Here is a 26,576-nt window from a genome sequence, read left to right on the forward strand (position 1 = left end):
CTGAAGTGCAAAAACAATAGGGAAGTAATAATGGGGGATTTCAACTACCCTAATATTAACTGGGATAGAATTAGTGTAAAAGGCACAGAGGGTGTAGAATTCTTAAAATGCATTCAGGAGAATTTTTTTAGCCAGTATGTAGCAAGCCCAACAAGAGAGGGGGTGGTTCTGGTCTTCATTTTAGGTAATGAAGCCGTGCAGATGGAAGGTGTTGGGGAGCACTTTGGTGGAAGTGAACATAATTCAGTTAGATTTAGAGTAATTATGGAAAAGGACAAAGACATACCGAGAATAAAAGTTCTCAATTGGGGAAAAGCTAATTTTACTAAGCTGGGATGTAATTTAGCTAAAGTGGACTGGAAACAGCTACTTGAAGGTAAATCAGTGCCTGATCAGTGGGATGCATTCAAGGAGAGATAGTGAGGGTTCAGAGCAAGTATGTTCCCTTAAAGAAAAAGGGTAGGACTAACAAATCCAGAGCCCTCTGGATGCAAGGGGTTTAAAGGAGAGGATAAAGAAAAAAGGGAAAGCTTACGACAGATACTGAGGACTCAATACTGCAGAAAACCTAGAGAAGTATAAAAAGTGCAGGGATGAAACTAAAAAGGAAATTAGAAAAGCAAAGGGAGGGCACAAAAAGGTATTGGCAAGTAAAATCAAGGAAAACACAATTTTTTAAATAATACATAAAGAGTAAGAGGAAAACTGAAGAAAGATTGGGGCCTATTAGGGACCATACATCCTGTGTGTGGAGGTGGAAGATGTGGGTATGTTAATGAATACTTTGTGTCTGTTTTCAGAAAAGAGAGACGGTACTGAAATTGCAATCAGGGAGGAGGAGTATAATATATAAGATGAAATTAACATAGTGACAGAAGAAGTATTAAGGAGTTTAACGTCTTTGAAACTTGATAAATCCCCAGTCCCAGATTAAATGCATCCTAGGCTGTTAAAGGAAGCAAGAGAAGAAGTAGTGGAGGATCTGACCATCATTTTCCAATCTTCTCTGGCTGCAGGCGTGGTGCTAGAGGACAGCTAATGCTGTGCCATTGTTTGAAAAGGGTGAAAGAGATAGACTGAGTAATTACAAGCCAGTCAGCCTAATCTTGGTGGTGGGAAAATTATTGGAAAAATTTCTGAGGGGCTGGATAAATCTTCATTTAGAAAGTCACAGATTAATCAAAGACAGTCAGCACAAATTTGTTAAGGGAAGGTTGTGTCTGACTAACATTGAATTTTTTGAGGAGGTAACAAGGGTGGTTGATGAGAGTAGTGTATTTTATGCAGTAGCCTGTATGGATTTTAGCAAGGCTTTTGATAAGGTCCCACATGGCAAGCTGTTTACGAAAGTAAAAGCTGATTGGATCCAAGGCAAAGTGGCAAGTTTGATCCAAAATTGGCTGAGGCAGGAAGCAAAGGGTAATGGTTGATGGTTTTTTTTGGCTGGAAGGCTGCTTCCAGTGGGGTTCCGTAAGGCTTGGTACTGGGTTCCGCAAGGCTCGGTACTAGGTCCCTTGCTTTTTGTGGTACGCAATGATTTTGACTTGAATGTAGGGGGTTTGATTAAGAAGTTTGCAGGCGATATAAAAATTGATAATGAAGAAGAAAGCAGTAGACTGCAGGAAGGTATCAATGGACTAGTCAGGTGGGCAGAACAGTGGCAAATGGAGTTCAGTCTGGAAAAGTGAGAGATAATACATTTGGGAAAGGCTAACATGGTAAAGGCATACACAATGATAGGTGGATCTGAGAAGTGTTGAGGAACAGCGAGACCTCAGAGTGCATGTCCACAGATTCCTGAAGGTGGCTGGCAGGTAGATGAAGTGGCCAAAAAGGCATATGGGATACTTTCCCTTTATTAGCTGCGGCATAGAATATAAGAGCCTGGAGGTTATGCTGGAACTGTATAAAACACTCATTAGGCCACAGCTGGAGTTGTGTGCGCAGTGTCAGCTGTGGCTCAGTTGATAGCCCTCTTGCCTCTGAGGCACAAGGTTCTGGGTTCAAGTCCCATTCCAGGACTTGAGCATAAAAATCAAGGCTGTACTAAGGGAGCGCTGCAATATCGGAAATGATATCTTTCGGAGAAGATGTTAAACCAAAGCCCCACCTTCTTGTTCGGGTGAATGTAAAAGATCCTTTGGCACTATTTCGAAGAAGAGCAGGGGAGTTACCCTGGTGTCTTGGCCAATACTTATCTCTCAATCAACATCACAAAAAACAGATTATCTGGTCATTATCACATTGCAGTTTGTGGGAGTTTGCTGTGCATATATGTTTCATACATTACAACAGTGACTACACTTCAAAAAGCACCTTATTGGCTGTAAAGCGCTTTGAGACGTCTTTCTCTGGTCACCGTACTATCGGAACAGTGTAATTGATCTGTACAAGAAGATTTACGAAGATGTGCCTGGACTAGAGAATGTTAGTCATGAGGAAAGATTGGATAGGCTAGGGTTATTTTCTTTCAAACAGAGGAAGCTGAGGGGAGTCCTAAATGAAGTGTATAAAATTGAGGGGTCTGGATAGACTGGACAGGAAGGCTGTTTTAATATTTTTTGAGGACTTTGTGTTTTATAATTGTGGAAATGGATTCATTGGAGGACTGAAGTAATTCCATAGATGCTGGACTATTTTTTAAAGGGTCACTGGAAGGGCTCTTTAAAAATATCTACTGGATGTCACATGTCTTCAGCTAAGTAAACAACAGGTGCCTTCTGACTATGGGAGTTGTTTACAGGAGAAGTGACATGTCAAGATTTACAGTGCTCAAGGGTGGGTTTCATTTTTGAATACTGCTTTGAGTCAGTTGGGTTTGTAGCCTGCTGAAAAAAAGAGCCAGCCCATTTTTTCTTCTGAGATATCCTGCAAAAAAAATCCAATGCATGATAGCTGTAATGTCTGATGCTGCATTTCTCCTGAGAAGCTTTTGGAAGACTTACTCTCGACATCTCCTGAATGAACTGTTTCTGAAAAGATCCCAGTGACCCGTGTATGTGTACTCGGAAGCTGGAGTGTATGCCATCTGGAACATAATGTATCTTATCCTTTTTTTTCAAGAATTAACGAGTACTTTGGCCAAAGCATCTCTATGTTTTCTTTAACCAATGTGCATGTGTGTGTGTTGCATATTTAGGGAATGTATATATTTACTGTCATCTTTCAAACTGTGTATTAAAGCTTTGCATCTTTATTGACTAAGTCTTGTTTTATAATAAATTAATACTTTTGTTGTTTATTAAAGAAACCTGGTTGGTGGATTTTATTCTGAAACTAAAATAGATAGAGTAGATAATTGACCACATTGGTAACTGGGTATGCATTTTAAATCTATGTTGTGACCTGTGGAGAACCTCCTCCCACCCATTTCCTCTTGGTTGAGGGGTTCATAACCAGGGGGCATAGATTTAGGGTAAGGGGTAGGGGATTTGAGGGGAAATTTTTTCACCCAACGGATGGTGGAGATCTGGAACTCACTGCCAGAAAGGGTGGTAGGGGCAGAAACCCTCATAACATTTAAAAAGTACTTGGCTATGTACTTGAGGTGCCGTAACCTACAAAGCTACGGACCAAGAGTTGGAAAGTGGGATTAGGCTGGATGGCTACTTAGTGGCTGGCACGGACATGATGGGCCGAGTGTTTTCCTTCCATACTGTAAATTTCTTTGATTCCACGATCGTAACTTTGCTGACAAGCCTGTTATGTGGTACTTTGTCAAACACTTTTTGGAAGTCCATGTACACCAAATTAACTGCATTACCCTCATTAAACCTCTCTGCTACCTCAGCAAAAAACTCAATCACATTAGTTACACACAATTTGCCCGTAACAAATATGCCCAGGCTTTCCTTAATTAATCCACATTTGTCCAAGTGACTGTTAATTTTGTCCTGGGTTATTGTTTCTAAAATCTTTCTCACCACCGAGGTTAAACCGACTGGCCTGTAATTACTGGGTTTATCCTTAGACCCTTTTTTTGAACCAGGGTGTAACATTTGCAATTCTCCAGTCCTCTGGCACCACCCTTGTATCTAAGGAGGATTATGGGGCGGATAGAAGTTTTGCATAAGCTAGGCCTCATTTGGAATTTGGCAGTTGACTCCTCTTCTGAATGGGGAGCTTGTGGTTCCAGATCCTACATAACTTTTTGCCCCATTGGGCCTCTTCTTCTTTATTTCCTTGTTCCATCCTACTAATTACCACCTACTGCCCTAGCTCAGCTGATAAATCAGTACTCCTGTATGTTGAACACCACTCGGAGGAAGCACTGAGGGTAGCAAGGGCACAGAATGCACTGTGGATGGGAGATGACTGTCCATCACCAAGAGTATCCCAGCAGTATCATCAGCAACCTAGTTGACCAATTCCTGAAGGACATAGCTGCCTGACAGCTTGCTACAGGTAATATGAGCACCAACATGAGGAAATACTCGATCTCCTCCTCACCAGTCTTCCAGTCACAGATGCATATGTCCCATCTTCACACTGAAGACAGCCTCCACGTGGAGGCTGTCTTCAATCATCATGCTAAATGGGATAATTTAAGAACAGAGCTACCAGTTAAAATTTAGGACTCCATGAGGCACTGTGACCATCAACCACAAGCTGTAAACTCATGACCCTGCGTATTCCTTATTCCTTTAAAACCATCAAGCCAGGTAACCAACCCTGGTTCATTGAGCATAGAATGGCATGTCAGGAGCAGTATCAGGCATATGTAAAAATGAGGTGCCAACTTGGTGAAGCTACAATGCAGGACTACATGCATGTTGACCAGCAAAAGTAGTATGCTGGTCAGAGCAAGCCAAGTAACAAATTAGGTCACAGCTCTGTAACCTTGCCACATCCAGTTGTGAATGGTGCTGAACAGTTAAGAAACTGATAGGAGGAGGACATCTCCACCCTCAACAATGGTGGAGCTCAGTATTAGTACAAAAGACAGGCTGAAGCATGAACAACCACGTTCAACCAGAAGTGACAAATGGATGATCCTTCACAGCCTGTCTCTGAGGTCCTCACCATCACAGTTGCCAGTCTTCAGCTAATTTGATTCACCCTATGTGAGATCAAAAAATGGATGAGTGCATTGGACACATCAAGGGCTACAGGTCCCAACAACACTCTGGTTGTAGTGATAAAGAACAGTGCTTGAGAACTAGTTGCATGCCCTAGCTAAGTTGTTTCGGCATAGGTAGTGAATAGTCATCTACCTGACAACATGGCAATTGGCCAGGAATTTCTTATCTGCAAAAAGACAAAAGCTATCCAACCCAGCCAATTATTATCCATTCAATCTACTTTCAGTTCATCAACAAACTGATGGAAGGAGTCATCAACAGTGCTGTCAAGTGGCACTTAGCCACCAATAGCCAGCTCACTGATATTCAATTTGGGTTCGACCAGAAATACCTGGCTCCAAAAATGGGCTCAGGACTAGAATTCCAGAGGTGAGGTGAGAATGACTGCTCCCGATGTCAAGGCAGCAGTCAACCAAATGTGGCACCAAGGAGCCCTAGTAAAACTGAAGTCAGTGGAGTTTGGAGGGAAACTCTCCATTGGCTAGAGTGACATCTGACATAAATGATTGATGTGGTTTTTGGAGGCCAAGCCTCTCAACCCCAGGGGATTGCTACAGGAGTTTTAGAGCACAACCCAGATGATTGATACTGAAATCATTAAAATTTCTGTACAATAATTTATTACATTGAGACACAATTCCCACTTTACATTCTCCCTCATTGTAATGCTGCAGTGATTTAGCTTGGGCAGTGAAGATTCCTGGTGGCTCATTTTATTTCCTTAGGAGTGCTCAGCTCTCTTCACGAAATGCCACCTACAGTGGCACCGCATTAATTTTGGGTTGTCTAAGCAAACAATAGAGCTAAAATAAAAAGAACAACACTGCCTGATCTGAGCTAAAGCATTTCCTGCTTTGGTTAAAAGTTACAAAAGATTACTTCAGTTAGTAAAAGCATAAATAATACTTTATTTTCCTGAGTTAAAATTCTAAAGTGAGGGGAGGGTGCATATGATACTTGACTACTAAAATTAATATCATTTACAGGAAAATCAGAAAGGATGGAACCAGTCTTTATTCAGCTGCTCGATGTAAAACAGACTAATCAAAGCTGTAGAACTATTACGAAGTAATGCCAAAAACAAACGATGGAAGCATGACCATAACGGTGGAAAAACATTTGGAAACTCTTATTCTTAATCAAAATTTGCAAACCAGGGCATGCACGCTGGTATCATCGGCGTCCTCTTTGAAGTCAGCTGGGAGTTTCTGTGCGGTGATAGCGCACAGCCTAATAGATCCATACTGTCACAGAAATTAATCCCTCCAGCACCTGGGTGCCCTAAAGGATGTGCCCATACCTTTGGTCAGAAATATAACTTTAACTACGTTCACTCATGCTGACCCTGCTTAGCTTGTCACCTCTCATTAACCCATTTCAAGATGCTTTTTTCTTCTACTATGGAAAAACTGATGACTGCCCATGTTCTGATTTTTTAATATATATGGAATGCTGTCCCTTTTTTCTTGGAAGCTCACCAAACTCACACCCAGCTGTTCTGTTGTCATATGACTCTGACCTCAACTATCCAAAGCATCTCTGCTGTACAGCAGTTCTTGCAAGGATATATGGTCATTACCAACTTCAAAAGCCAGAATGTGCGAGTGGAGCATTATACAGATATAGCACTTTTTCTTTGGAGTATTTGTGACCCAAAGCGAGGTGTGTGTGCATTATACATGGAGGTGTATTGTATGGGAATATGTTCAACTTCAAATCAGTGAATTGCTGCAATGGCAGCACATACCTTTTGCTGCCTCTATGCTTCTGAATACTGTATGCACTTTGCATTGCATTATTGTATACTATTTTAGTTGTATAGAATATGCAAATAGTGTTCTATTTTGATGATAATTGTCACAATCTGAAAAATCTGCAGAACTAAACATCAAAATATTACTGTACATGTTTAAAAAAATTATGCACTTTCTGAAAGATATAATTAATTTATTAGGTTAAGTAATGTATAAGGGTGAGTACCATGCTACAAAATTGTGGAGAGTTTTGTTCAATTATCCAGTTCATCTATTTCTTGCCTTAGATCACATGCAAGTACTCCATCAGTATCTTTCAAATGTTGAAGATGATTAAGAAGAAGTAACCCTTTATCTTTTGACATTAGTTTTGGCTAGATTTCAGACTTTGACTTGTGTAGCATTGCAAAACATTGCTTATTTGAGTGGAAACAATAGCCCAGTGTCAGGCTGAACACAGCAAGATCACAGGTTTGATCAAATCAGTGCAGCAAATTTCTACACTTAACTGGTGTTGCATGATTTTCCCCCAAGAACTGTAATTTTGGATTAAATGTTCTAGAAACCCTGAAAATACCAGATATTGAGTTATAACTTATCACAGGAAATTACTAGTGCTGCTTGTAATACATAGTAATGTTTGAAAAAAAGAGATGTAAATCATTTTAAAAATCAGTGATCCTTACAGTACAGGAGCCTCTGCTGGCTCTTTGAAAGAGCAATCCAATTAGCACAGTAATTTTCTTTTGATAAGCAATGTTTAGTTCTATAGATGAATGTTCTTTGAATGAAGTGTCATTAGAAATGCATTAACCTACATATCATTTACTGTTCACTGTTTTCACCATTTTCTTTTCCTTATCACTGTGTTGTCATGGCTTTTATATTTCAGTTTTTGCATTAATCGAATATCATTTGTGCATTGTATCAAAATAAATATTGTACTGTAGTTCACAAATAAAGTTGTTGAACTGATGCAATAAATTATGGAGGTGGGGTTTTGACCAACCCAGGAAGGTACCCCATTGTATTCACATCGATTACACCATATCTGCAACCAGTGCAAAGTAAACTTCAAAAAAAATCCTAATCATTCTTCAGGGCATCTGGAAAACTCTTAAATTTGTCTCTAGTATTGCTAGCATTAATCAAGAGCCAACAGCGCCATTGGCTGTGTGCTGCAATGAAACGTTCAGTTATTTGGATGTTGATGCTCTATCTAAATGGAGTGTTGTGGAGCCAGCAGTGCAACTCAGCTGTGCGTCACCACACCATTTTAAGTAGGTCCAGATCTTAAATCAGTATCTTAAGTATAACAGTGCCATGAAACTGCACATAAAATAGATGTAATTCAATTTCAACAATTTTTGAACCAGTTATTGTTTTAGTAGGCACTGTTCCTGAAATAGCCAGATTACTAACAGATGCACCACTAATGGCAGTGATCTGTGACAGTACAGAAGCAGGCAGCCCATCCACATTAGCAGATTATCTGCTTCACTGGATTTTGTGTCTGTAACTTTATGACTAGGTTTTCTTATTTTAAAGGTGCGGTGGCACAGTGCTTGGATGTACCACAGAATGATTACATGGGTTTCTTTTTAGCTCAGCTTTGCGGTCCAGGAGAGGTATCAAGAGGTACGGTGGTTCCTTATTCCTTGCTGCTGTCATAGACCTCCTAGATCCTGGCTCAAGAACAATTAAGCAGGTTTGCTGCCCATCCTCATGGCCAGAGAAATGCATTACCCCAAAGTTTCTGATCCAAGGACAGATACAGGATTTCCTGTAATTGATCCTTTCTGCAGGCTTTCAGGCCACCTGGGAGCTGGAGAAATGGTCACTGAGATTTTTAGCAGAAATAGCATTTGTGTTCTGTGTAGCTCTGAGTAAGGAAAAAGACAGCAAAGATGCAAAGGTGAGAAAAAATGTCTTTAAAAATGGAGGCAGAGTCGATAACTTTAAAAAATTTTTATTGTTACTTGAAAAAGAGGAATATTAATGAGTTAGGGGTGTGTGCAGAAGAGAAGAATTAGATTAGGTTGTTTATGTGGAGAGGAACACCAGTGCAGACATAATGAGCTGAATGGCCTGTTTCTGTGCTGTGATATTCTGTGATTCTGTGATTTGAGGGGGTGGGAACCTTTAGGAGACGTTTTGCTGAAAGCTAATGTTGGGCTGACATCCACATATATGTAGGTGGATCTTAATTTTCAGCTTTTATAGTTTTAATTTTTAAAATTTCCTGGGAACTTTGCAACTGTTTTCACAAAGGAAGCGAATTATGTGAAGATTACACTAAAAGAGGAGCGGGAAGTTATGTACAGGGCAGCAATAGAGAAGGCATACTGAAAAGATTAGCATTACTGAATGTTGGTCCAAATGGAATGCATCCTAGATTGCTGAAAGAAGGAAAGGTAGAAATAGCAGAGACATTGGTCACAATCTTTTAGTCCTCCTTGGATACAGGATTCATGCTGAAGGACAGTATGGTTGCTATTGTTATATCACTATTCAAGAAAAGGGAAAGTGATAAACCAAGAAACTACAGGCCAGTCAGCCTAACATCGGTGGTGGGGAAGTTATTTGAAACTGTCATCAGGGGCAAAATTAACTTTCATTTGGAAAGGCCTGGGTTAATTAAGAAGAGCCAGCATGTATTTGTTCAAGTCAAATCATGTCTGACTAGATTGAATTCTTTGAGGCTACAGAGAAAGTTGATCAAGGTAGTGCAGTACATATTGTATATATGGACTTTTGGAAGGCATTCGACAAAGTGCCACACAGGAGGTTTGTTAAAAAGATGGAAGCCCATGGCATTGAGGGGAAAATAGCAGTTTGGATACAAAATTGCCTCAGTGACAGGAAGCAAAGGGTGCTGGTGAATGGATGTTTATCAGTCTGGGAGATTCTAAAGCGGTGATCCCAAAGGCCAGTTTTTGGTCCATTAATCTCTCTATTTTTGTAAGTGACCTAAATGTTATATTCCAGAAAGCCAGGTGGTGAAGGATAGAACTAGAGTCAATCTTTACACACTTTCATAAGCATTTACTTTCAGAGATACACATTACAAACATGCACCTTCTAACCCAACAACCAGAGTTTCAGTCTGTTCCTAGTTTTGGAGCACATGTGAATCCCCAGTTAATGTCCACCACCTGCCTACAATTAAATACAATTACTATACAATTAACAGTACACTCTGGTATAGGGAGCAGCATTATAAAGTTTGCAGATGATACAAAACTTGGAAAAGTAATAAAGATGAGGGTAGTCATGGACCTCAGGATGACATAGAGAGGATGGTGAAATAGGCAGAAGTATGACAGAAGGAGTTCAGTGTGGAGGAGTGTACAGTGATACACTAACATGGAAAGACAGTATACTATAAATGGTAATGTTTTGAAATTGTGATGAACAGAGAGACCTTGATGTCCATATATACAAATCTTTAAAGATGGCAAGTAGATAATATGATTTTAAACTTGGGTTTATAAATAGAGGAATAGAATATAAAAACAAAGAGATTATGCTCGAACTTTATAAATCACTGGTTGGACCTCAGCTGGAGTACTGTGGACAATTGTGCTTAGAGGGGCAGCACAGTGGTTAGCACTGCAGCCTCACAGCTCCAGGGACCCGGGTTCAATTCTGGGTACTGCCTGTGTGGAGTTTGCAAGTTCTGCCTATGTCTGCGTGGGTTTTCTCCGGGTGCTCTGGTTTCCTCCCATGTCCAAAGACTTGCAGGTTGATAGGTAAATTGGCTGTTATAAATTGCCCCTAGTGTAGGTAGGCGATAGGGAATATGGGATTACTGTAGAGTTAGTATAAATGGGTGGTTGTTGGTCGGCACAGACTCGGTGGGCCGAAGGGCCTGTTTCAGTGCTGTATCTCGAAATAAATAAATAAAATAAATAAATTCTAGGTATCACATATAGGAAAGATATAAAAGCCTTAGAAAGGGTACAAAGGAGATTTATCAGGATGTTACCAGGGATGAAGGACTTCGGTTATCAGGAGAGACTGGTAAAGTTAGGACTGTTCTCCTTGAAACAGAAGGTCAAGAGGTGAGCCATCAAGAGGTTTCCAAACATTCTGATGAAAGGTCACAGACCTGAAACATTAACTCTCTTTCTCTCTCCACAGATGCTGTGTATTTCTAGCACTTACTGTTTTTATTTCAGATTTCCAGCATCTGCAGTATTTTGCTCTCATTTTAGAGGTTTCCAAGATAGGTTTTGATAAAGTAGATAGAGAAAAACTTACTCCCTCTGGCGATTGGGTTGATAACCAGAGGTCATGGATTTAAAATCGTTGGCAAAAGATCTAGAGGGGAGATGAAGAGAAATTCTTTTCACTGCTTTTCTCAGGATTGGAATGCTGTACCTGAAAAGGTAGTGGAGTTGATACTATAAATAATTTTAAAAGGAAGTTAGACAGGTACTTGAGGATATAGAACTTAGGTTATGGATAAAAAGCATGGATGTGGGACTAAGCATACTGCTCTTTCAGTGGGCCAGCACAGGTATGATGGGCCGAACGATGACCTCCTGTGCTGTGTTTTTATGAGCTTTTCAGCTTTTATTTAATAAAAAAAATCTGGAAAGAGAAATGAAAAGTTCTCCAGGTGAAACCAGGAAGGGATGGAATTCAATATTACAAAAAAACTAAAACCTTTCATAAATTTATTAGTTTTTACCATGTTATGAAAGTATATTTCTATTTTTTAAATATGGTTTGAGAACTCGTGTTTATAAATTGTGGAAATTGATTCATTTGAAAGACTGAAGAGATTCCACAGATGCTGGACTTTTTTTTTGAAAAAAGGTCACTGGAAGGACTTTGGACTTTGTTTAAAAACACTCTTACTGAAAGTCACATTTCTTCAGCTAAGTAAGCAGCAGGAGCCTTCTGACTAGGGGAGTTGTTTACAGAAAAGTGACATCAAGATTTATGGTGGTCAAGAGTAGGTTTCATTTTGGATATTGTTTTGAGTCAGTTGGGGGTAAGCCTGCTAAGAGAGAAGCCACCAGCTCATCCTTTTCCACCTCTTTGAGAAACCCTGGGAATCCAGTGTGACAGCTGAAACCACTGATGCAGTGATTCTCCTGGAAAGCTTGCCAGATTAATCCTAAAGAGAAATGCTCCAGAAAGATCCCAGTGACAGAATAAAGGACCACCTGGGAACATACCATATCTTATCATTTTCCTTCAAGAATTAACAAGTATTTGGCCAAAGTTTTTTTTTGTAAAGAGATCTCGACAGAGAAAACGCCTTTATTTTTCTTTAACCAGTGTGTGTGTGTGGTGGGTTAATTTAGCGGGGAACTTTCATATTTCAACCTGTGTGTTAATAAGCTTTGCATCTTTACTGAAAAAGTCTTGTTTTATAATAAATAAATAATTTTTGTTGTTTATTAAAGAAACATGGTTGGTGGAATTTATTCTGAAATAAAAATAGAGTATATAATTGGCCGTATCGGTAACTGGGTAAAACATTTAAATATATGTTGTGACCCGTGGAGAAGTAGGACTAGAGAAAGACAGTGCACTCCTCCAACCTCGGTCATAACAACCATTTGTACAGGTCTTTGTAGTGTTTTTGTTCTCATTAGTTGACCTCCCGTGACATTGCCAATAGTAAGAGAATATAGTCATTTTCATCAGTTTCTGATATTTTTGTAATTGATTTTCGCTGTCTTTCTTTTTCTGCTTCATTCTCTTCTCTTCAATTAGCTCTTTTTTCTTTCTTTCTGCTCTGTTTCTCCCTCTTTTTCTTTCCTTTTGAAGGGAGGTAGTAGTTGGTATGGCACGATGCATTGGGAAACAAGTCATTAATGACTCCATTTGAAGTGGACATTGTGGGGTAAATATAGCCCTCAGAAGCTTCCTTCTCATGCTTTCTTCCAATAGCTCATGCTTCCTCATTCCTTCATTTGCATTACATCTCTCACCCCTTCACTTCCCCTGACTTTGCTACCACTGCTCCTCCTCACTCCCCCGGTCCACTGCTGTCCCTGTCTTTTCCTCCTTTACTCACTTAGCCCTGTACCTTCCCTATCCTTGGTCCACTGTTGTTCACCTCATCCTTAACCCTCCTTGCTTCTCCTAGGGTCAGGGGCATTACTCACCCTCAGCCAATTCCCTCTTGATTGTTTGCCTCAGAGTTTTTTTTCAAAACTGCACTTTTTTAAATAAAAAGAAACCTGATTTTGTTTGTTTCCATTGAAGCTGTAAAACAGGTTGCCAACTACCCCACTGTCTCTCAAATGTAGACAATAAGCACTGACCTTATCAACAAAACACAGGGAGTGATAATTATTTGGTTTCAAAATTCAACTGTGTCTTTTTGAACATTGCAGTAACACGAGATGAAGAACCTCTACCAATCCCTCTCCCTCTCACTTTTTAAAAGTTTATTGAATACAAAACGAAAGCTGTAGCGGGTGTATAATCCGAACACTTGTCACTTTTCTCTCATCTATACAGTCTTTCTACTTTCTCTACCGAAAAAAAGCTAAGTATAAATTTTATACAAAAACAGAAAATGCTGGAAGCAAGTCAGGTACAACATCTGGGGAGCTAAGTGCAATTAACCATATTGCTGTGTGTCTGGAGTCGCATGTAGGCCAGACCAGGTAAGGACAGCAGATTTCCTTCCCTAAAGGACATTAGTGAACCAGGTGGGTTTTTACAACAATCGATGATTGTTTTGTGGCACCATTACTATTCCACATTTTTATTAATTGAAGTTATTAATTAATTGAATTTAAATTCCACGAGCTGCCATGGTGGGATTTGAGTATCCCCAGGAGATTAGCCTGAGCCTCTGAATTACTAATCCAGTGACATTGCCACTATCTTCCCAGAGGGCATGTGAATGGTTAGAGCAAGTTAATAAGTTGGGAGGGGCAGCATGAAAGCCTGACAAAGCAGAACAGGTCCCAGTGGCCCAGGAGTTTGGTGGAAGAAAATGGCAAGTCAACATGAAGGGTGCAGACCACACTGACAACAGTGTACTGATCAGAAATTCCCAACCCAAGCACCCACCAACTCCCCCCTTGATCTCCAGAAGCACTAGTGCACCCACTCCATTTTGTCAGTATCTTTTGTCAGAGAGAAAATGGGAGCTATGCTTAAGGTTTGAAAGTTGCTGAAGTCGATATTAAGGCCAGATGGCTGAAAACTATCAATTTTACTTCAGTGAGCCTTTTAAAATTTATCTTCAAAATTATTTGAAGAAAAGAGGTGAAATAAATTATCCCAGGAGTACAACTGCATTCTTTAGGAATACAGCATATATTCAGATTGTACAATGTAAATTAGATTCAGAGCCCAGTCCCAGGCTTTTGGGAGTGACTGAAGCCTTCAAGAATTCAAAAATGTTAATAAAAGCATTAAAAAAAAATAATTTAATGGATAAATTTGATCATCTTTTTGTTTTTAAAAGATTTTTTTAAATTTTGTTAGACCATTATGTTGGATATTAGAAATTTCTAATGCTGGAAAAATAATGGCTGGAAGTAATTTTCAAAAAGCATCTTCAGTAATTTATGTGAACCATGTGGGGAGATGACACCATGTCAGAATAATGTAAAGTAACTATAAAATAGCAGTTATTGTGTATTACAGTGTTGATATCTTTAACAATAAAAATATTTGCCACAACACTACATACAGGAGTAAAGAGTACAAAAGGTACGCATAATGAGTTTTCAATGAAACACAAGCTTGAACTACCAAATTTAATAGATAATAGGCTATGCAAGTATTTTCATATTTTTTGATGGAAATCTAGAGAGGTAATGGGAGAAAATGATGCAGATAACATCAAGTTACTGTTTCCTTGGGCAGCAAAAAGGAGCGCACAGAACCAAATGTTCTGTTGCTTACAACAACAAAAAAAGTAAGTTTGGTGATCCTTATTTTTAGGAAAGGCGAATTAAATAAATTCTGAATGGAAATCGTTTCAAGATCTGAAAATCAGTAGAAATGAAAATGAAGAATCTGATATATTGAACAGAATGAAATAACATGAATTAAGTAACAGTATGTAACACTCATACTTATCCACCCTTCAGATACAATGGCTGGGATTTTGTGGGCCCCCCTGAGGTGGGATAAGAGGCGGGGAGGGCATGAAATGTTGCGATGAGTAGTGGGGTGAGGAGGAGTGGAGGGGCCATAACCTCTCTGTCGCCCAGTGATCTTCCTGGGGGCGGGATAGGCTGACAGCAGCCTTTCTGCCCAGAGGCCACTTGAGGTCCTTAAGTGGCCTATTGGTGGTCCATAAGGGCCTCTTCCTGCCGTCGCTGGGATCTTATTGGGCGGGGAGGACGCTTTGTAAAACGAGATGCCCTCCCTGCAGGCTTGGGGCTGGGGTTCCTTCCCCTGTGGGCACTTTGTGGCCCATGGAGGATCCCCACTGGGAACAGCTTTACACCCCAGGACCCCCCTCCCCCTGGACTGCATGACCATCACTCTGTCCCCCCTCAACGGGGGCTTCCGGACTGGACCTGGCGAACCCCGTCTCACCAACCTCTGGTCCGTGGCTCCAGCGTGGGCCTGGGTCTGTGGCCTCTGCAGTACCGGCAGTGGCCACTCCTGCTGGTGGCGCTGCTGATACTGCTGAGCTACCAGCCCTCTAATTGGCCAGCAACTCTCGGAGGTGGAATCCATGTCCCTTTAAAGTCTTTTAGGGGATGGGGATCCCACTTCCTAAAACGTTGAATCAAAAGGACCAGAGGATTGCTCTGGGTGGGGGTTGCGGGGGCATGAAAAGGCAGAGGTGGAGCCCCGCCTCCAGCACAAAATCCAGCCCAGTGTGTGGTGTGGTGCTTTTGGAGTAGTCGAGTTGCTATGTTACTAGTTCAGCTGCATGCTGCATTTAAATGTGGCTTTCCTATACTACAGTACCTTTCTAATATACTCTTTTTACCATAATTTCCATCCTTGATTTGTCTAGAATAATATATAATGAATATCAACACAATACAATCTTGAAAATGGAGCAAACTCCTCCTTGATGTTGTGGTACATCTGAGTTGTCACGTTTGAGATCTGTCCCTTACATGGTATCTAATTTACAGCACAGAATCAGGCCATTCGGTCCAACAGGTCTATGCTTGTATTTTTGTTCCTCCCCCAACTTCTTCATCTAACCCCATGAACATATCCTTCTTCTGTTCCTTTCTCCCTTGTGTTTATCTAGCTTCTCCTTAAACGCATCTACGCTGGTCACCTCAACTGCTCCTCGTGGCAATGAGTTCCATACACTAACCCCTCTTTGGGTGAAGAAGTTTTTCTTGAATTCACTACTGGATTTATTAGTAACAATCTTTTATTTATTGCCCCTAGTCCTGATCTCCCAGCACATGGAAACATCCTCTCTACATCTACCCTATCAAACTGTTCCATAATCTTAAAAGATGTCTGTCAAGTCATCCCTTAGACTTCTTTCCTAGAAAAAAGAGCCCAGCCTATTCAATCTTTTCTGATAGGTATAACCTCTAAGTTATGATAGCTTCATAAATCATTATTGCACCGTCTCAAGTGCCTGTATATCCTTTTTGGAATATATAATACTTTTACAATTTTACATAGTGACTAATGATGCAGTCAACCTTGCAGATTTTTGCATCTGACCTACCCAATTTTATCCAACAGGATTCCAATGTACCATATCTGATAACCTTTTCTAGTTAAAGAAAATTGCAATGTTTGGTGTTCTAATCAGAAAAGACCCACTTGTGCAGTGTGTCCATCATCAGATGTCTTGCATTATATTGAATAAACGTCAGCATGCTTTGTGATCCTGCATGCTGATTCCTGGGTTATAATACAACTGAAAACGGGGCCTGCACTTCAAAAGTACTAATTGGCTGACATGCTTTGTGATGCTCAGCATGAAAGACTCTGTAGAAATGCAAGTTCTGTATTTAAAAGGTTCAGTGTCAACTCAGGCTCTGGATGTTACCAAATTTTTGATTTACATTGGAGCATCTAGGATAGGAATGATGCTAACCCTGATTAACATAAAGGGATCTCACCATGGACAAATTTATCAAATATGTCACTGAAGTGTGTTGTATCCAGCTGAGATATTTGACAGTGTATCATATCCCTGTTTTGTATTATTGAATGTCTCTGTTCTCCAAGTTACTTTACAGCCACAGTGTATGTGTAATCTTAGCCCGATACTATATCTTAATCAGCAGTGCTGTAAGCAACTGTTGGATTTATTTTTAACCAAGTGAGTCATTGCTTGTCATGTGAGCCTGCTGATAGAGTTTCCTTTAGGTAGGAAAGTACCCCTAAACTGAGCACACAAGTCCTAGGCAGTGATTAACTCTTTGGCTCAGCCTAAACCTGTAGATTAGCCAAGTGAAGAACTGTAAATTAGAGTATAACGACAGCTCCGTAAAAGTTTATTACCATGGATTGCTGTCTGCTGTGCAACTTTCTTTGGAGCCAAGCAACATTAGAACACAGGATCACATAGAAGAAAGGAAGACAGACTTGCATTTATATAGCACCTTTCACGATTACTGGATACCCCAAAGTGCTTCATAGCCAAGAAATACTTTTGAAGTGTAGTCACTGTTATGTAGGAAATGCAGTAGCCAATTTGTGCATAGCAAGCTCCTATAAACAGCATGTGATAATGAGCAGAAAATCTGTTTTTGTGATGTTGATTGAGGGATAAATATTAGCCAGGACACCAGAGATAACTTCCCTGCTCTTGTTCAAAATAGTGCCATGGGATCTTTTATGCCAACCTAAGAGGGCAGACTGGTGATTAAAAATGCTTATCTTTGTGATAAATCAATTTTCAGCCGTATTAATAAAACTGCACCAGATTCCCACGCCTGAATATATCAAGGAATATTCCGAATGCAATTTTTTAAAAAAAATGCGTTCTATAATGCCTCCTGATTGTGCTGGTTCACGGAATATTTTACATTTCATGATATGCAAATAGGTTTGAGTGCAAAATTGAGTAAAAAAAATCTGAAAACTAACGCAGTTTTCAGTGCAATTTCTGACCAGATCGCCGATTGCACCAAAACAGAAACTCTTGGCCAGTATGTTTTATTTTATATTTAATTGTCCTGACAATATGTCCCAGCACTTCCTTTGCAATAGCCTTGCTGCACTGGTTGTGAACCTTCAGAGATTCAAGCACTATAACACCTAGCACTTTTCCCTATTTAACAGCCTAGGCCCTATCTATATACATAATACATTTTTTTTATTCTTTTAGGGGATTTGGGCATTGCTGGTGGACCAGCATTTATTGCCCATTCCTAATTGCCCTTGAATTGAATGGCTTGCTAGGCCATTTCAGAGGCCAGTTAAAAGTCAACCACGTTGCTGTGGGTCTGGAGTCACATGTAGGTAAGGACTGCAGATTTCCTTCCCCAAAGAACATAAGTGAATCAGATGGGATTTACTGCAATCAATGATAGTTTCATGGCACCATTACCGTGACTAGCTTTCAGTTCTAGATTTTTACTAATTAACTGCATTTATTAATTAATTGAATTTAAATTCCACCAGCTGCCATGGTGGGATTTGAACCCAGGTCCCCAGGACATCAGCCTGGGCCTCTGGATTATTGGTCCAGTGACATTACCACTATGTCAGCATCTCCCCCCTTAGTACTTAAGTGATATCTGCCAGATGCAAACTCATTCCCCCATTGCATTTAGATAATAAATTCATAATGAAGTATAAACAGAAAATGCTGGAAATGCTCAACAGGTCAGGCAGTAAGGTGGAGAGTGAAACAGAATTAATGTTTCAGGTCAATGACCTTTTGTCAGAACTGGAAAGGTTAGAGATGTAACAGGTTTTAAGCAAGTAGAGAGGTAGGGAAAGGGGGAATGGGAGAAAATAATAAAAGGGAAGGTCTGTGATAGGGTAGAAGCAGGAGAGATTAATTGATTAAAGAGATAAGTGCAAGGCAGAAAGGTAATTGGACAATTAAAAAAAAAACAAAATATGGGTCTATAGAAGGTGTAAATCATCACCAACATCTGCCACCTGAAAAAATGGGGGCACAGTTATGATCAGAAATGGCAGAAATGACCGGAAGACTGGAAAGTGCCCTAATCGAAAAATGAGGTGCTGTTCCTTAAGCTTGTGTTGAGCTTCATTGAAACAGTTTAGGAGGCCAAGGACAGAGAGATCAGAGTGGGGTGGAGAACTAAAATGACAGGGAACCGGAAGCTCAGGGTCATGCTTGTGGACAGACCAGAGGTGTTCTACATTTGGTCTCCCCAGTGTAGAACAAATACAGTATATTAATTTGAAAGAAGTACAAGTAAATTGTGGTTTTACCTGGAAGGAGTGCTTGGGGACCTGGGCAGTGGGAAGTGAGGAGGTAACCGGGCAGGTGCTGCATCTATTTTGCTTTTGTGACAATGAAGTATGCCTGTTCTAGATATATTGACTGAAAGTAATCAGTGTTTACATCCAAATGCTATCACCAATATACATGTTCCTATCTCAGCACTTTCAAGCTTCTGTTATGATTTGCTTTAAATGCTGCTTTTGTTGGAAATCCTTCTGTACTATTTTAGTTTCTTGACATAAAGTAAACTTTCAGAAAGTTCTCTTTATTTGTTTACATACCATTGATCTTCAAGTTGGTATGTTGGAAGTCAGCGGAATGGTCATTTTTGTTGTTCTTTTCGCATTCCACTAGCCATTAAGGTCTGGTATTCTGTGAGAGGCAACCATCACCTACCAGCTGCAAATGTAGTGAAGGAAAAGGGCGGCACAGTGGCGCAGTGGTTAGAACCACAGCCTCAGCTCCAGGGACCCAGGTTCGATTCTGGGTACTGCTTGTGCGGAGTTTGCAAGTTCTCCGTGTCTGCGTGGGTTTCCTCCGGGTGCTCCGGTTTCCTCCCACATGCCAAAGACTTGCAGGTTGATAGGTTAATTGGCCATTATAAATTGCCCCTAGTATAGGTAGGTGGTAGGGAAATATATATAGGGACAGGTGGGGATGTGGTAGGAATATGGGATTAGTGTAGGATTAGTATAAATGGGTGGTTGATGGTCGGCACAGACTCGGTGGGCCGAAGGGCCTGTTTCAGTGCTGTATCTGTAAAAAAAAACTAACAGTCTGTCATTTGTATCCCATGGTATACTAACTGTTAATTTAAATTGCACTTGTGCAAAAACCCCTCTTGTGCTGGTTTATTAAAAATTGATAAAACTATTGGATATGGATGAACCCACTTAATTGCAACTGCCCAGGACACCCTCACAAGATTATGATCAAACAGAAATTTATATAAAGCAGGAAGCAAAAAAAAATCTAGGCTGATCTGGTGCATAACAATCTTTATTTGCTTAAACCTCTTCTAACATCTTAAAATGAAGACTACTGTATCGCATCTTAAAAATGCTGCATAGAATTCTGCAATTCTTTTTTGATGCAGTTTAGAATTCGTCAACCTCTGCATTTTCCCCTCAAGTGCAAAAAAATTCTTCTCAAAATTCTAGAAACCTGAGATTCAGAAATGTCATGCTTCTGTGCGACTAGCTTTCAACTCTCCAATTCCATCATGCTATTCGAAACATCCATTTCCTCACGCAACAATATATTGTGCTTTTTTTATTGAGCCATCTTGGAAAAGCAATTTGACTTTCAAACAACAGTAATAAACATTAGAGATGACTGAAAACCAATAAAACAAGCTTATCACAGCAGGAAGTATAGAGGAAAAAACAGGTATAGAAATGGTTGCACTAAAACGGGAATTGCAATTAAGTGAGTTGCAAATAAACAGGAAGTTCAATTTTTTGGCATAAACAACTAAATTAATATTAGACAGAGCAGTTGAAGCCTGTTGCTATCAGGAATTTTCTGTTCCTCAAGCTGGAAATTCCTATTATAAACAAAATTAATAGAAACATCTGTTCTGAAGTGCTTAAAAGTGTGATCACAATGTGGAAACTCAATTGATTGAACTGTTCTAAAGTTACGTTATTGGTGAGGCTTCTGTCCATGTTGTGTAGTACTGTCAAAACTGAGAATTTGGATTTTTACCATAATCTCGCTATTGCAATTTCAAATCCGTTAAATGTATGTATCAATTTAATGTATGCATTTTAATGTATGCATTTTATACAATAGTAGGATGCTAGATTTCTAATGTAGTTTTCCCACACAATGGGGTAGATTTTGACTTTTGAGATCATGTAAAACGGGTAATAGTGAATTGGCAGCGCATTTCACGTCTGTCCTGATTTCTTAGTCATTGACTAGAAATTTAAATTAGCTGTCAGATGCAGCTTGTAGCGCAATAATAACAAATCCAAATATGGTGCCATGGGAAATGATCAATTCTACATTTGCTGATCTGAAGTATTAACCTCAAATACTGAAGCTTACCATTATAAGTACTCGTGCTCTGGATAAAATATGTTTGAATTTATGTTTCTTTTTAATTTGTTGGTATGAGTCTGAACATGAATTGTCAGAGACCTTCTTTCTTTCTTTTGGGCCTCCTTATCTCGAGAGACAATGGATACGCGCCTGGAGGTGGTCAGTGGTTTGTGAAGCAGCGCCTGGAGTGGCTATAAAGGCCAATTCTGGAGTGACAGGCTCTTCCACAGGTGCTGCAGAGAAATTTGTTTGTTGGGGCTGTTGCACAGTTGGCTCTCCCCTTGCGCCTCTGTCTTTTTTCCTGCCAACTACTAAGTCTCTTCGACTCGCCACAATTTAGCCCTGTCTTTATGGCTGCCCGCCAGCTCTGGCGAATGCTGGCAACTGACTCCCACGACTTGTGATCAATGTCACACGATTTCATGTCGCGTTTGCAGACGTCTTTATAACGGAGACATGGACGGCCGGTGGGTCTGATACCAGTGGCGAGCTCGCTGTACAATGTGTCTTTGGGGATCCTGCCATCTTCCATGCGGCTCACATGGCCAAGCCATCTCAAGCGCCGCTGACTCAGTAGTGTGTATAAGCTGGGGGTGTTGGCCGCTTCAAGGACTTCTGTGTTGGAGATATAGTCCTGCCACCTGATGCCAAGTATTCTCCGAAGGCAGCGAAGATGGAATGAATTGAGACGTCGCTCTTGGCTGGCATACGTTGTCCAGGCCTCGCTGCCGTAGAGCAAGGTACTGAGGACACAGGCCTGATACACTCGGACTTTTGTGTTCCGTGTCAGTGCGCCATTTTCCCACACTCTCTTGGCCAGTCTGGACATAGCAGTGGAAGCCTTACCCATGCGCTTGTTGATTTCTGCATCTAGAGACAGGTTACTGGTGATAGTTGAGCCTAGGTAGGTGAACTCTTGAACCACTTCCAGAGCGTGGTCGCCAATATTGATGGATGGAGCATTTCTGACATCCTGCCCCATGATGTTCGTTTTCTTGAGGCTGATGGTTAGGCCAAATTCATTGCAGGCAGACGCAAACCTGTCGATGAGACATTCTTCAGTGTGAGATGTTAATGATAAGGCTGTATTGGGGTATTTCAAATGAAAATGATGCGTGTTAACCCGGCAGCAACTTCCCAAATCTTTGATGATAAGAGCTTGACTTTCTTGATATAATAAAACTTTGGCTTACTATGTATTTTGCATCCTAATAGAATTAATTTTAAAAAAAATTATTTTTAGTAAACCTATTGTGAAATCATACTCTACCCTCATTTAAGTCTGTCTGGCATCTGAGGGCCAATTTTATCCTCCCAAACCTGATGACAATGGGCCATGCTGAAGTTAAAATAGAGGCAGTGCCCAGTTCTCTAGCTTGGTGTTGCACATACATTGGCCTTTATTTTAACTCTTGTGTTATGGGGGGCATGTGAGGTCCTCACAGCTTCATTAAAGTCGCACAATTCAGACCTCAACACCAATTGAATGCTCAGTCTTGCGTTTGGTGTCCAGTACCTGGTTCACAAGGAACACGGGGCACAAAGAAGCAACAAGCTGAGAAGACGAGCAAACTTAATTTTTTTTTTAAGGTTGCTTTGTGGGCCAGGAGGAACAGGCAAACCTTGGGCCTCTTCTGTCCCAGGCTTCCCTACCCCGCCCGCGATTGCACCAGCCCTCCCTCCTAATACCCTGACGCACTTGCCTGACTGGTGAGGGCCATTTCCATGAGTCCCAGGGGGTGGCCTCCTGCCGCGCTCTCACCCTGCTTCCAGTCGTCTGCCTCCATGTCTTTCCCGCCAGGTTCAAGCGGATCAGGTCTGGAGTATGGTAATGCGGCAGGGAGTTAAAATGGCCTGGACTTCATGTGTCCCAAGTTAAAATCAAGGCTCTACTGTATATTTTATGCAACACCACGCCTCCCCCATCAGCTAATTATAGGATAAACATTAAATGTAGTTGATTTATTAGCCACACTGCTACTTGATCAGGTTAGAGTGGTCTGGTAGCTATTTTATATTATCTACCTACCCAAACCCACTTTAGCATTACAACATTTCACTTCAAATACTTCCTTACAGTGGTTGCATAATGGAGGAATCACTTATTTAATGAAGCTGGTTTCCACATAAGAACATAAGAAATAGGAGCAGGAGTAGGACATACAGCCCCTCAAGCCTGCTCTGTCATTCAATATGGTCATGGCTAATATTCTGCCTCAACTCCACACGTGAGGCAAATTAGCAACGTGGCAACTATATGGTCACCAAAGACCACAAGAAGTTGCACAGTGCACCTTCAGGTTTCAAGTTAGGAAAATGTTTAGATTTACAAGTGGTAACTAAGCACTGGGAAGCCAGTTTTCAGGTATGTTTTTTTTTTAATACATTGTACCTCACCAGTAGTGCTTGACTAGTGAAAATACCCATGAAGTGCAATTTTTGCAGGCATGTTTTCTCTTTACTTATGGACAAAACATCTCAGGCTTACCATTCAAACACTTTAACAGCTGTGTTTCATACACTACAGCAATTCGCACATAGCACATCGAATATTCTTTTAGCAACTTTCAACTGCATAGTTACCAATGAGCAAGAATCTTTAAGTAACCAACTAAAAATCCCTATATTCACAGTCATGAGAATAGCAACAGAACCATGATTTATTTTGCCTCTTTAAATAAAAATTACATATTCTATGATAGCATGACATTATTATATGTAGAACACTTTAATCTCCAGTAAATCCACCTCATTTGTAGTATTTTTTGGTCTAGGTTTTGGCTTAGTAATAGTGCACTCACCTCTGAGTCAGGAGACTGTAGCTACTGAGAGAGTGCTGCACAGTCACAGGTGCTATCAATCATATATGTTAAAGCGAGGCCCTATCTACCCTCTCAAGTGATTCCATCTTCAAAGAAGAGCAGGAGAGTTCTCCTGGAATTTTGGCAACATTTATCCCTCAAGAACCATCACTTTTTAAAACATTTATGGTTATTTATCTTATTGCTGTTTGTGGAACTTTACTGTGTACAAATTGTCTGCCGTGTTTCCCTACGTTACATCAATGACAATATTTCAAAACAGGTCTCTGTATCTCCGGTGGAAACCCCAGATATATTGGTAAACAGGCTTCATGCCCATCTTCCACCAGAGGTATGGCAGCTGATTAAGAGAACCCCTCTGCCCCTGAGGAAATTCCCGGCGCCCATTTCTAACCTAAGCAGCAAGATCCCCAGTTTGCTGTCCAAGTCAGTGGTAGGATGCTACAATTGGCCATAGTGCTTTTTAGCTTGAAGAGAAAAATTGGTTCCTGTTCTTGGTTGCAGAAGAATAACATGTGCTTGTGAATGCCAGCTGAAGGAGGATTGGGCTTGGCTGAGATGTCTACAGTCAGATGCTCGTTGCCAGGCTTACATGTGAATAATGGTGAGATATCAGAGAGCAACTGTTGGTGGCAGAACAGTACCCCAGTAAGTGAGTCAGCAACTTCAGGAGGGATAGGAAGAGAAAAGAATGGTGAATAACCAGGAAAAAAAGGGTTCTGATGAAAGGTCACTGACCACCTGCTTCTCTCTCCACAGATGCTGTCAGACCTGCTGAGTATTTCCAGCATTTCTTGTTTTTATTTCAGATTTCCAGCATCTGCAGTATTTTGCTTTTATATTAATATAGGGAAAAAAAGGTGACCGGGCTCTCTGTTTCTTCTCCAATTTCAGAATGCCTCAGATTCTCAGGCATTCTGAGCTGCAGTGTTATCTATGGGTCCGGAAGTTCTTGTTTCTACATTTTGGATCATTCTTTCTGAAAATATGATTTTACAGTAAAGTGGTAACGGTCAACTTTGTCGCTGATTGCACTTTTATGAACAGTGGCCATCATTTGCCTGGTGCAGATTGGGTGTAGGAACTGAACAGGTTGTGATATTCTTTCACATGCTGAAACAGACTGTGTTAGAGGTATTATACCTGTAATCTGATTGATACAATAAAGACCCCACTGACGATTATAAATGAAGGCTGCCACACCGACACATGTAGCAACTTGTTTAGCAAGGTCAGATTAATCATCGCTAGTGAATGATCGCTGTGACAGTGATTTAGAGAAACTGAAATCCAGTCTAACTTTCCGTGCTCCTCACCATTGATGTGTTGTTTATAGACCACTTTATCGGTAATGATTTTGTTTTTCTTTCCTTCCTTTCCTGACAGTGCTTCAATTAAAGCTACAGCAGAGACGGACAAGAGAGCAGCTGGTGGACCAGGGAATCATGCCACGTAAGAATCTTGTAAATTTATAAAATACAAATCTTGCACCCCTTCACTAAGAAGATATTACACAGATGATTTTGCCAAAAGATGAAACAGGATTTTAAAATCAACTTTCAGGCCCCATTCTACTGAAGCAGTGAAATCTCTCTGGGATTTAATGCTTATCTTGTAAATTGTTATAATTTTTACTCTCAAAGGTGCTATTATTACAGTTTAGATAATGGTGGGATATCCAGTTTTTAAGCAATGAATGCAAAACATTTTACAAACTCCATCAACAAAATTCTGTATTGTATAAAAACCTGATACTGCATAATTCCTCATTGTATGTGCAGCTAGCAGATATGTAGGTATGAAACTATTTAAATCAATTAGTAATGTACATTTTTGTGTGCGAAAGCTGAAAACTTTGAGTGATTTCATAGTATTATTCAGATATTGCTGAATTAACATGATTAAGCATGTTATTTCATATGTAATACATTTTTGCTGCATACATTGCAATATGATTATTCTCACACCTGTACTGTTGCCTAATTGCTGATTTGTGAACAGAATATGTTCAACTTCAAATGGTTAGATGTGTGGTGATATAAATCTATATCTATGAAACTTGATACGAAGCAATATAAGGGAGGGAGGTTGGGAGGGCAGTAGTTACTCACACATGCACAGAATTTTACAGCATTTGAGTGGATTTTGGATTCCATTCACATGTCAGGAAGACTAATTTCATATGTATATTGCCGATTTTGACATTTGAATTTAAAATATTCGGCTATCTTTTAACATTTTTAATGCTCCACATCACCCCCCCCCCCCCCCCCAATAACATTACAGTAACTAATTCTTCTGTAACACTCCCTGAACTGAACTGAATTTTTGTAATTATCATTCAGTAAGAACTCAAATCACTCCCACCCACCCAAACCAAAAGTTAAACCTTGGTTTTAATCCCTGCCTCCTCCTGTCCGACAGACGGGAAAGGATCGAATGATGGGTTAGAATCTTGAAAATCAAAACTATACCTCCAATCCGCCCCATTCCCTGCCTGCCTTAATATCAACGATGGCGA

At 40.3% G+C, this 26,576-nt stretch overlaps 1 protein-coding gene across 6 annotated transcripts in view; it reads left to right on the plus strand.

Annotated features, from left to right (window-relative positions):
• The window catches only part of mrtfba (myocardin related transcription factor Ba), a 262,413-nt gene that overhangs the window by 155,466 nt on the left and 80,371 nt on the right, over positions 1-26,576 (plus strand). For all 6 annotated transcript variants that reach the window (XM_068056259.1, XM_068056256.1, XM_068056260.1 and 3 more), the window contains one exon: positions 25,442-25,507. In XM_068056259.1, coding sequence (XP_067912360.1) covers positions 25,442-25,507 — 66 coding nt within the window. The remainder of the gene's footprint in view (positions 1-25,441; positions 25,508-26,576) is intronic.

The sequence above is a fragment of the Heterodontus francisci genome, chromosome 24 (assembly GCF_036365525.1).
Source record: "Heterodontus francisci isolate sHetFra1 chromosome 24, sHetFra1.hap1, whole genome shotgun sequence".
Classification (NCBI taxonomy): Eukaryota; Metazoa; Chordata; class Chondrichthyes; order Heterodontiformes; family Heterodontidae; genus Heterodontus; species Heterodontus francisci.